This window comes from Schistocerca gregaria, chromosome 3, assembly GCF_023897955.1.
Source record: "Schistocerca gregaria isolate iqSchGreg1 chromosome 3, iqSchGreg1.2, whole genome shotgun sequence".
Classification (NCBI taxonomy): domain Eukaryota; kingdom Metazoa; phylum Arthropoda; class Insecta; order Orthoptera; family Acrididae; genus Schistocerca; species Schistocerca gregaria.
Window position 1 is genome coordinate 594,357,058 of NC_064922.1, and position 12,861 is coordinate 594,369,918.

Consider the following 12,861-nt stretch of genomic DNA (forward strand, 5'->3'; position numbering starts at 1 on the left):
TGGGTAGTCTGATATGGAGGCTAAACCAAGTATGTAGAGATGTAGGCACATGTTTCTCTTTTTGTGTTTGATCAACTAACTCCATGTGTGTGTGAAGGGGGTGAGGGGGGGGGGAGGGAGAGGGAGGGAGAGGGAGAGGGAGAGGAGAGAGAGAGAGAGAGAGAGAGAGAGAGAGAGAGAGAGAGAGAGAGAGAGATAAATTGTGGACTTTCTTGTGGATAAATTAACAATTGGTTTCAAAACCATGACATCTTACCTGGTTTTTCATTTGTTGATTGAGTTTCTGACATATTTTGTGCTGGAAAGTACACATTTACATATACATATGCTAATGTAAAGTCCTTTGTGAATATATATATATATATATATATATATATATATATATATATATATATATATATTTTAAAGAGGAAATTTGACTCTTCATCATATAGTTGAGGTGCTGAATCACTAATAGGCACATAAGTAAGAATGAGAAGGAGTTTGATAGCTTTCTGGTGATTTTTTAAAATAGCTATAGAGTGCGCGCGCGCGCACGCACACACACACACACACACACACACACACACACACACACACACACACACACCACTGCAAGGCTACACTGTCTCAGCTGACTACTAATGATGTAGCTGTGTACATTTAAATTATATTTCGTTTAATGCAATTAATCAGAATCACCTTTGTCATCTACTTAAATTCTTCCACTACATGTACACAACTTTTTTTTCTGTATCATACATTCTCTGTGGTCTCTTTTCCATATGTGTTCTACTTTTTCCTGTTCTGAAATCCACATATGATTCATTTTTGTAAGTATGCTTCTGTTTTCTTTATTGTGGAGCCTTAACATTTATTAACAAAAAAAGTATCTAACATCAGGCTGTGCAATGGTTTCTTGTGATAATTTCTGTTTTAATAATTAATATTTTACTGTGCAGTAGCGTGTAGCCTACAGTGAAACAGTTTATACACCAGTGACAACATCTGAGTTATTTCGTATCAGTATCTGTATATGATATGGAAAACATTTTATGGTGCGGAAACTACGATGAGGTCAAAAAACAAAAAGTGAGAAAGTTAACCACTCCACCACTGCTGGTGAATAGTGGACAGTACACAGCCATGCTTAAAATCCAGAATAGTACTAGTTTGCTGCCCTTATTAGGTCTTTTTCTAGTATTAGTACAATTCTGTTAAAGCCAAAACTCACAAGCTAGTGCTATTTTCTTATCATTGAGGTGTGCCTTCGTGCCACCCACCATCACCTGCATGCTAGTGATTATCTTTTTTTTTAGTTTCTATTTGTTGAAATTGATTTACAAAATGAACGATGAAAAGTTTGTAATGAACTACATCCACCATCAGCCAGAGAAATTGTGGATTACTGTAGCAACTCTATAGTTATCAAGATGACTTGTTTACAAGATAAAGATGCATACAATCCAATGATACTGATACTTGTCTTCCACACATATCAACTCATCTATAGTTTCTATGAAGAAAGAAATACAGTGGCAATCTGTATTTTCCACATACATACAAACTACAGCAACAGCAAGTACAGTAATGAATAAAGAGAAATGACAAAGCATTAATGAAGTATGATGCAACAAAAATAAATTTTCACTATCGTCTAGTTAATGAAAAGGTATAATTAAGTTCTGCCATTTGAAAGCAAAGAACTCCTGAAAAACTGAACTAAATATAAGACATAAGGATTCTTATTTTTTGTTACTTTGTATTTTCAAAAAAGAGGAGCTGTCCTCAACCCGAAGATTGATTTGAACATCACATTGTTTTACTGGGCCCTCTGTGACCTTCAAACTACCTTACCTAACCTGTTAGAGAGGGAGTTATAGTGTAACAAGAACTATGAACCACAGTGCAACTTGACGTTTTTCACACATACAATGTACAGTTATTGAAAGAAGAATATGTGACCAAAGAAGAATATGTGACCAGAAAATGTTGGGACCAACAGAAGACAGACCCTGTAGCCAATGAGGCAACATCTTGTTATTAAAACCCACCAAATTTTCCTTCATTTTTTGTGATGAAATACTAAGAATGAAATGTTTCCAAAACCTCATGGCCATTAAATTTCCATATCAAGAGATCCATTATTAAAGGAGTTCCAAATTTGCTTTTATCCTGTGGGAAAGCGACCTAAGGCAAGATGTAGAAAACAAAAAAAGGAACTCCGTCTTGTGAATGAAAGTAAAATAACAAGAGGAAGCAGTTGAACGAATAAGAGAAGCTGAGCAGGAAAGAGGAACTGTCTGAACTCTTACTGTAACCACTGAACATTATTACACGCAAAAAGGAGTACACAGCATCCTAGTTTGCAAATGAGATGTTACACCCTCATACTGAGTTTCACCTGATGTTGATCAGATGATTCTGTAAGTTTTATTTTACTTGATCGATTACTAAGTTAGTTGGCATTTTGGAGTACTGCAGAAATTTTGCATGATGCATATCAGGCTTACACATTATCAAAAGGCAGCACAGGTTGAAGACAAGTGATTGAAATTGTGGAAAAGAATATTCTTCTCTTTCTCTATGTCTCTTTTTTTAGGTTCTAGCCTTAATAATTAGCCTCATGGTACTGAGATGGACTGAAATAAGTTGTGATCTATAAGACTGTATCCACTTTAACATGTCCTTCCATCTAACATTCACTGGCCCACAGATCAAAGGTGGACTCCCTCTCCCCCCTCTTCCTCTGCACTTATCAGGAATAAACTTTTTGTCATCTCATTGGAGTAGTCTGTTGCACCAGAAATTCCACCATATTTTCCAATTTGTGTGATCTTCCTCTTGAAAAATCCATCTTTGGCATACTCGTAATAGTATTTGCCACTCTTTTTCACAGTGCTCAGTTATACTACATTTGATTAATAATACATTACATAAACTCATTTGATGAAAAAAAAGGAACTTGGCATGTCAGAGTTAATAGCAACCTAAGCCCTTTTATATGGTGTGGAATGGGGAGAGTACATGTGTAGTGTTCACACAGATTCACAGTCAAAGCCTGATTCGTTCATCATGTGCGATATGGAGCACAATATTGATGTGGCAAATTGAGGGTGATTCACTACAGAGATACAAGTCATCTAGTGAAGTATGTTCCAGATATCACAAGTGTATTGCAATGAACTATCGATCATGTATACTGACAATGGAAAATGTTCTACATTACATGTTTTGGTTCTTCTCAACAATGGAGTGTGGAGGACTGAGACAGTGATAACTGTTCATAAAAATGACATATTTTTCCATACATGACCGATGCATGGTGTTCATTCATAATAAACCTCAAGAAGCCTTCCAGCAGAACAAAGTGAAGAGAGAGAGGAAGTTGGAGGTTGTTTGATATTCTATGGTACTATTAATTTTGCAATAATTAGTCATTTGGTATAGATGAGATGTGCTTTGCAACAGGATAGCTACACTAAGTTGGTGGACAATGAGGGTTTGCCATTTTCACAGTCGTCTTATCCAAGAGCATAACTTTTATCATTATCAATGTTATCTTCAGAGATAAAGATATTCAGACCTACCAAATTAAGTGACTGCAAGACACAAGGAACTAGCTGGGGCCACTAAATGTCTTGACTGCCTCACAAAGCACTTCCTTTTGAAGCTTGTTGACAATAATGGGACTGTCTGGAACACTGTGATAAATGTCAGGGGCCATAGCCCCAGAATGTGGTTACTGATTATGTGAGCTGTAGAAGAAATGGCTGGAAACTGATATCTGTCTCCTACACCCAAAAGATGATGTACAGTCCATGTCACAGTGAATAGTAGTTATTATTAAGGTTCATGAAACTGTTACACACTGAGGAGGAGAAAATGACTAATTTTTACCCAATGGACTTTTTGTAAAAGCTCTTAATACTGATACATTAAACAACATTGTAACTCGATTCATGGGAATCACTGTGTGCAATGGTTGAGCATAACAAGACAACCGTTAAATACTCCAAAAGTCCAGAAATATGATGCTGTAGTTAGCATAAGGAACAAATTCAGTAGCAAACTGTGTAAATAGGTAATTTAAATACAGAGAGAACACACTGGTTTAAAGGGCATTCACATGCTAGCAACATCACTTAACCATGACAGCTTCATATCATATTTCAAACATAATATATGTCATATTTCTGTGTGTGAAAGGTTTTACAAAGTGTTACTTTAATTTTTTATGGGTGTCAATCAAAGAAAGGACTACCATACAAGTATTTTAGAGAAGCAGTTAAGTGAAAATTTGCAGCACGTGGTGTACCTTTTTCCAACTATGACATGAGACACTTCTTCAGCTTGCTGCACTGATATAAGAGTAACTTTTTCCATTTGTGGTCTACACAATCTGATAGTCATTTATTTTTTTAGAGCTATAGTACATACACAAGTGAATTAACATCAGCCTCAATCATGGCCACACACATATATACATACATATAATAAAATTATTCTCGGCATTGATGACTTATTACAACAACACATCATGATAGTGCCTAAATACAGTAGACACATTCAACATGACATTAATAAAGGTGCAGTTTGATGAAATAATGCACATAAAAGGAAGACATCAGTTTTTTTCTTTTTACACTCCCACCTGTACATAGTACTTACAACAAGAATTTGACACATTCTTCCACATGCTATAGGAAGCCTGAGTAAACCTAGTACATTGGTCCCAGAATTAAAAACAATATGTTACAGGATTATTTTGCATAAACATTTTTCAGAGCCAAAATTGTTGTTACATACTTTCAACAAAATGCCTTTAGAAAAAAAGTACAAAAATCCTTCAGGGTCAAAAGGACTAGAAAATTCAATATGCAGGTACACACAAGATTTTTTTTATTTATTCTGCATACCTTTCATGATTTAATCTGTCATTAAACCGATAACTGTCTAACAATGAGCTTGAGGTAGCTTCATAAAGTGTCTGTAATATTTTTACAAAAGAGGTTCTTTAACAATCTCACAAAATATAAAATATACCAATTAATACTGGCCCTTTTTTTAGGGTTAGTACACTTTACAATGAGCTGAAAATATGGTTTTTAATTAATGAGAGTTAGGAATAAAAAGGTGCTGTTTCCTCTTCTCTCTTTTGCAAAATATTGTATGTTGAGAAATAATCATAAAATTACGAAACTTAGGGCTATGTAAGTACTTGGTTATAGTCTTGACATTGCCAAAATTCTATTTCAAATAATAATAACAAAATTGAAAACTTTTGTGCAAAAATATATATAATTGTAATAACCTATTTCCAACACAAGTATAATGGTGATATGCACTCATATTATAAAAAACTTAATTAATCTGCATCAAAACTCACTTAATGTTTCGTCCTGCAATGAAGTTTAATGGCCATGAACTTAAAAAATGGGGGAGGGGGGCGTGAGAAAAGGCAGTAATGAAATTACACGCGAAATGTACATATGTGGAAATATTTTTCCTTCCTAGCAATTGATACTATCTTCAACATAATAGATAAAATTCACCAGTTGTTTCCACTCCATACAATGTACATTCCTGAAGCAGTCAAGTAGGATAGTATTCTGATGAAAACAGCATCAGCTTCCTCATACAATTTCATACGTTGCTTGTTCGGTCACCTTGAGGTGAGTCTCTCGAAGGTTGAATCTGAAACACAATTATTGTGTACATCTAAGTACAAATCCTGTCAGTGACACAACCACAATGGCATGATGACTATTACACACACTTATTGCAAGGTAAAATAAATTTTAATTGAATTGTCTAATATCAGAGGAACAAAGGTCACTTTGTCCCTGTATGGCAAAAGATATATTTATTAGGGGAGAGACTGGAGGAAGGGGGTACGGTGAGTATGCAAATGGAATTTCTTTTTTAAAATTTTTATGTAGGAACAGAATAGACACAACTCAAATTAACTCAACAAGTAAAATGATTGCAGCCATGTGGGATCCCTTTTTGAAATGTCAGTTTCCTATTATAGAATGGAAGGTTTCTTTCAAAATGCCTGATACTGAAATGTCTATCTTTTTTAAGTTAACCCTAATATCTTCCCTCAGTCAGCATGTTCACTGAAGTGACATGTTATCACAGGTGCTATGACTAGTATTTGACAGTCATGTCTACTAAGAATAATACATAAAATTGACAGCAACTTCTTTAATTTTTGTAATAAAAAAATTTAAAAATGAAATAAAATGAATTCTGCAGACATAAATGACTTGAATCAAGTTTTCCCACCATCTCTCTGGCTCCAAAGCAGGAGCATGTTGCATTCAAATGAAACTGACATAGGACGATATGGTGACAAGCACGTTACTTTCATGAGCAAAGGCAATTTTGATAGTTTTGGTTTAGTCAGAATTTGCCCTTTAATTCTGAGACACTTGCAATGATAAATGCCATACCATATGTACAGCCCTTATATTATAATAATAATAATGATATAAGGGATGTGTCATTCCCACCCCATTCCAGTGCACATCTTACCTATCAATTATCACTTCCACTAATAAAAATTATTTCCAAATGAAACTGTAATCAAAATAATTATGAAATCAAAAAATGGAAAATCCAGGATGGAATGTAATAATATTGTGAAAGGGAAAGTTCCTACTCACCATATAGTGGAGATGGCCGAGACAAACAGACTGTCACAAATATAGCTATCGGCCAGAAGGCCTTTGTCAGAATTAGACAGTAAACACACACATACACACACACGTGAACGCAACTCACACACGCATGAGTGCCGTCTCAGGAAACTGAGCCACAATGTGAACTGCAGCAGCAGTGCGTGATGGAACTGGTGATTTGATGGGTGTAAGTAGGAGGCTCAGATGGGAAGGGGGAGGGATCAAAGAGTAGGCGTGGCGGACAGTGACGTACTGTCGGGGAGTGCGAAGGGTCGTCTAACCTCCCGACTGCACTTAGCTGCCATACCCTCTTTCCCCCTCGTCCCTTCGCACTCCTCAACAGTATGTCACTGTCCGCCACGCCTACCCTACTATCCCCCCCCCCCCCCTCCCCCCTCCAGTCGCCACTCCCATCATGCATCAGTGCTGCAGCTTGCAGTGTGGCCTCAGTTGCCCGAGACTGCAGTTGTGTGTGTAAGGTACGATTGTGTGTGTGTGTGTGTGTGTGTGTGTGTGTGTGTGTGTGTGTGTGTGGGTTTGCCATCTGATTCTGACGAAGGTCTTCTGGCCGAAAGCTATATTTGTGACAATCTGTAGTGCCTATCTACAACTCAGCATCTTCGCTATTGGCGAGTAGCGACATTCCTTTTCACAATATTGTTACAAAATAATTATTAGTCATATTAGCTACTGGTTTTCTGTTACTGGTGTATGATAGATGTTAAATGCATTGGCTACAACAAATCACAGAGGTTTAGTCACTAGTGCTCATCTTCAGACAGTAAGCCCTACCAGCCACTTAAATACTACTTAAACAAGCTGTAAAATGCTCCTGTTGGAGCACAAAGAGAGAGAATATGTTTCTCTTTTAAAGAGTCTGACGGAAAAGTGGGGAACCATGTGCCTCAATCCTCATTCTGCCTTCCTCACCATAAATTTTGGCAAGTGAACATATTCATCCTCTTTTAATGCAGAACATTCTAAATCCTTTTACCCAGTCTCTCTTTGTAGTGAAACTTTGATACTCAGCACCTCCATCTCTCTAGCACTTTCTTTGTATCTCTCTCTCTCTCTCTCTCTCTGCGCCACTGTCGATGTCCCCTCTTGCATTTCTTTCCCATTGCCACTGTCTCCACTGTAATGCAGCAGGATGAATATTCTAGGGGACTCGTAATTTATGTTTTCCCCTATACCCACGTGCTTAAAATTTAAGACCATGTAGGTCCTCCCTTTTACTTACATCTTAAAAATCGCCCAAAGTCTCAGTATGGTCCCACTGGTCTGTATTTGTCATTTTCACTGTCACCTCTATCTTTTGCTCCCATTGCGTAGTCTCTCTCTCTCTCTCTCTCTCTCTCTCTCTCTCTCTCTCCCTACCTACCTCTCTATCTCTCACTTACTGCCACTATTTTTCACTGACCACCATTATCTCCTCTAAAGAAATTTTGTTATAGCCAAGATCACATTCAAAACTGTTTTTCCTTGACTGGTATGGACAGGCAAGACTGTAATCTTCAGATCCTTCGAAAACTTTTTTCATTGTACATCAAATTCCATTGTGTGTTCATTACTCCTGGCATATTATAATCATGAACCATGGACCTTGCCATTGGTGGGGAGGCTTGTATGCCTCGGTGATACAGATAGCCGTATCGTACGTGCAGCCACAATGGAGAGGTATCTGTTGAGAGGCCAGACAAAGGTGTGGTTCCTGAAGAGGGGCAGCAGCCCCTTCAGTAGTTGCAGGGGCAACAGTCTGGATGATTGACTGATCTGGCCTTGTAACACTAACCAAAATGGCCTTGCTATGCTGGTACTGCAAATCGCTGTAAGCAAGGGGAAACTACAGCCGTACTTTTTCCCAAGGGCATGCAGCTTTACTGTATGGTTACCCCTTGGGTAAAATATTCCAGAGATAAAATAGAACCCCATTCAGATCTCCAGGCAGGGACTACTCAGGAGGAAGTTGTTATTAGGAGAAAGAAAACTGGCGTTCTACGGATTGGAGTGTTGAATGTCAGATCCCTTAATTGGGCAGGTAGGTTAGAAAATTTAAAAAGGGAAATGGATAGGTTAAAGTTAGATATAGTGGGAATTAGTGACGCGGTGGCAGGAGAAACAAGACTTCTGGTCAGGTGAAAACAGGGTTATAAATACAAAATCAAATAGGGGTAATGCAGGTGTAGGTTTAATAATGAATAAAAAAAATGGGGGCACAGGTCTGCTACTACCAACAGCATAGTGAACACATTATTGTAGCCAAGACAGACATGAAGCCCACACCTACCACAGTAGTAATGGGAGATATGATACTGCATGAAGAATTTGACAGAGCACTGGGGCCTAAGTCAAAACAAGGCCCTGGGAATAGAAAACATCCATCAGAACAACTGATAGCCTTGGGAGAGCCAGCTATGACAAAACTCTACCATCTGGTGAGCAAGATGTATGAGACAGACAAAATACCCTCAGACTTAAAGAAGAATGTAATAATTCCAATCCCAAAGAAAGCAGGCGATGACTGGTGTAAAAATTACCTAACTATCAGTTTAATAAGTCCGTAGAAAGGTTGGAACATCTGAGGCAATACTGACCCTATGACTTACCTTAGAAGACAGGTTAAGGAAAGGCAAACCTACATTTCTAGCACTTGTAGACTTACAGAAAGCCTTTGACAAGGTTCAGTGGAATACTCTCTTTCAAATTCTGAAGGTGGCAGGGGTCAAATACAGGGAGTGAAAGGCTATTTACAATTTGTACAAGAACCAGATGGCAGTTACAAGAATCGAGGGACATCAAAAGGAAGCAGTGGTAGGGATGGGTGGTAGTTAGGTTTGTAGCCTATTCCCGATGTTATTCAATCTGTATATTGGGCAAGCAGTAAAGGAAACAAAAGAAAACCTCGAAGTAGGGATTAAAATCCATGGAGAGGTTTGCTGATGACTCTGTAATACTGTCAGAGACAGCAAAGGACCTGGAAGAGCAGTTGAACTCAATGGACAGTGTCTTGGAAGGAGGATATAAGATGAACATCAACAAAAGCAAAACGAGGATAATGGAATGTAGTCTAATTAAGTCAGGTGATGCTAAGGGAATTCGATTAGGAAATGAGACACTTAAAGTAGTAGATGAGTTCTGCTATTTGGAGAGCAAAATAACTGATGATTGTCGAAGCAGAGAGGGTATAAAATATAGACTAGCAATGGCAAGAGAAGCTTTTCTGAAGAAGAGAAATTTGTTAACATCTAGTATAGATTTAACCGTCAGGAAGTCTTGAAAAGTATTTCTATGGAGTGTAGCCATGTATGGACATGAAACATGGACAATAAGGAGCCTGGACAAGAAGAGAATAGAAGCTTTCAAAATGTGGTGCTACAGAAGAAAGCTCAAGATTAGATGGGTAAATCACGTACTTAATGAGGAGGTACTGAATAGAATTGGGGAGAAGAGGAATCTGTGGCATGACTTGACTAGATGAAGGGATCGGTTAGTAGGACATATTTTGCAGCATCAAGGGATCCCAAATTTAGTGATAGAGGGAAGTATGGAGGGTAAAAATCGTAGAGGGAGACCAAGAGACAAATACACTAAGCAGATTCAGAAGGATGTAGGTTGCAGTAGTTACTCGGAGATGATGAAGCTTGCACAAGATAGAGTAGCATGGAGAGCTGCATCAAACCAGTCTCTGGATTGAAGACCACAACAACAACATTAAGATCTTAGTGGAGAGTATATTGCACATTCCACACAGTTTTGTCAAAAATAAAATTACAAAACTGTCACAAGTAAAAATATACATAGCTAAAATGCACCTCATGGAACTTACATTTGGAGCACCCCTTTTATGCTTGTCAGTTCATAAAATCCCCAATATACGGTGAAAGTGCACATTTATGCAAATTTTTGTATTTACATGATGAGTGGAGTACCTCTTGAAATATTCACACGCAAAATATATGCCGCAACTCCTCTCTCTGTCACTGTTATTTGTTTTTCACTGTCTCTGTCTCTCTTCCATCATCACAGTCTCTCTGCTACTCTCTTTCAGCACAAAAAAGCAAAAACATGTTTCTGTGTTAAAATTTTTGATGAGGAAGGCAGAATTAAGACTGTGGCAGCTGGTTCCCACTTTTTGGCCAGAGTGTTTTAAAGAGGAACATATTGATCTTTTTGGTGCTCCAACAGGATCATTTTTCACCTAGTTCCCCTCTTTTTCCAAGTTAGAGCCATGTTGTGCTGATTAGTTAAAACACGTTCTGTAGGTCAGTACAGTTCTCACAGTTTATTTACATACTCGGACACATTAATATACTTTGACAAACACAAACAACAAATACATATGCAAAACTGCTTGCTTTGCATTTTTCTTCACAGTTCATCAAAAAGGCCTGGCTTACGATTTGTATCTTAGAAGAGTAAAAATGTTATTGCAAATATTTTACTGAATTTATAGTTTTTCCACTTTTATGTAATTTGCAAAGTTCTTTTTGCATGTTAAAATCCTTTTAGTAATTTTTTTGTTACTGCAGTACCACTTTGGGCATATTTGTATAGATGTGAAGTGTTTGTTATACAGAGACAGTGGCATCAATTTTTAATGGTGAATAAATTTTGACTAAAAATATAGTTTGATGACCCTTTCAACGTGTTCACTACATCAGTTAAAACTACATTTACATCTTTTATCAGAGGCCACCCACAAACAAATGGTGCTTTTATAAACCACCTAAGGCCCACCCCCCCGACAACACCTAATGCAAAAGAACCAATCGATTTGCTCAATTTGACTGGGCTGGAGGAAGTGAGTCATGTTTAAATTTTTACCCTGTACTGTAGGATAGCTACAGTTATGTCCATTCTTCAGGTGAGTATACAAATAGTTAAAAGGCCAAGGGTTATCCAAAATACTTGACCCCATATCCTTGTGAGAAACAGAATGTGAGATATCATGTTTTCACATCTTGCTTTTTGGAACAAATTTGTACCATGCATTGTCATGCACAAACGGATTACTAAGACTCTTAACTAGATTATCAGTAGTTTTTTGAGCTGCCAGTATCTTCATTAAGTCCTGTATAAGACTATATATATATAAAATAGAAAGAAACTTCCACATGGGAAAAATATATTAAAAACAAAGATTCCAAGACTTACGAAGTGGGAAAGCGCCGGCAGACAGGCACATGAACAAAACACACAAACACACACACAGAATTACTAGCTTTCGCAACCGTTGGTTGCTTCTTCAGGAAGGAGAGGGAAAGACGAAAGAATGTGGGTTTTAAGGGAGAGGGTAAGGAGTCATTCCAATCCCGGGAGCGGAAAGACTTCCCTTAGGGGAAAAAAAGGACAGGTGTACACTCGCACACACACACATATCCCTATATGTGTGTGTGTGTGTGTGTGTGTGTGTGTGTGTGTGTGTGTGTGTGTGTGTGTGTACACCTGTCCTTTTTTTCCCCTAAGGGAAGTCTTTCCGCTCCCGGGATTGGAATGACTCCTTACCCTCTCCCTTAAAACCCACATCCTTTCGTCTTTCCCTCTCCTTCCTGAAGAAGCAACCATCGGTTGCGAAAGCTAGTAATTCTGTGTGTATGTTTGTGTGTTTTGTTCATTGTGCCTGTCTGCCGGCGCTTTCCCGCTTGGTAAGTCTTGGAATCTTTGTTTTTAATATATTTTTCCCATGTGGAAGTTTCTTTCTATTTTATTTACTATATAAACTCCTGGAAATAGAAATAAGAACACCGTGAATTCATTGTCCCAGGAAGGGGAAACTTTATTGACACTTTCCTGGGGTCAGATACATCACATGATCACACTGACAGAACCACAGGCACATAGACACAGGCAACAGAGCATGCACAATGTCGGCACTAGTACAGTGTATATCCACCTTTCGCAGCAATGCAGGCTGCTATTCTCCCATGGAGACGATCGTAGAGATGCTGGATGTAGTCCTGTGGAACGGCTTGCCATGCCATTTCCACCTGGCGCCTTAGTTGGACCAGCGTTCGTGCTGGACGTGCAGACCGCGTGAGACGACGCTTCATCCAGTCCTAAACATGCTCAATGGGGGACAGATCCGGAGATCTTGCTGGCCAGGGTAGTTGACTTACACCTTCTAGAGCACGTTGGGTGGCACGGGATACATGCGGACGTGCATTGTCCTGTTGGAACAGCAAGTTCCCTTGCCGGT

At 38.4% G+C, this 12,861-nt stretch overlaps 1 protein-coding gene across 17 annotated transcripts in view; it reads right to left on the reverse strand.

The window, feature by feature from the left end:
• Positions 1–523: 523 nt before the first annotated feature.
• LOC126356275 (liprin-beta-1) overlaps positions 524–12,861 on the reverse strand; it is a 299,230-nt gene continuing 286,892 nt past the window's right edge. For all 17 annotated transcript variants that reach the window (XM_050007143.1, XM_050007138.1, XM_050007133.1 and 14 more), the window contains one exon: positions 524–5,676. In XM_050007143.1, coding sequence (XP_049863100.1) covers positions 5,626–5,676 — 51 coding nt within the window. In that variant the 3' untranslated portion in view covers positions 524–5,625. The remainder of the gene's footprint in view (positions 5,677–12,861) is intronic.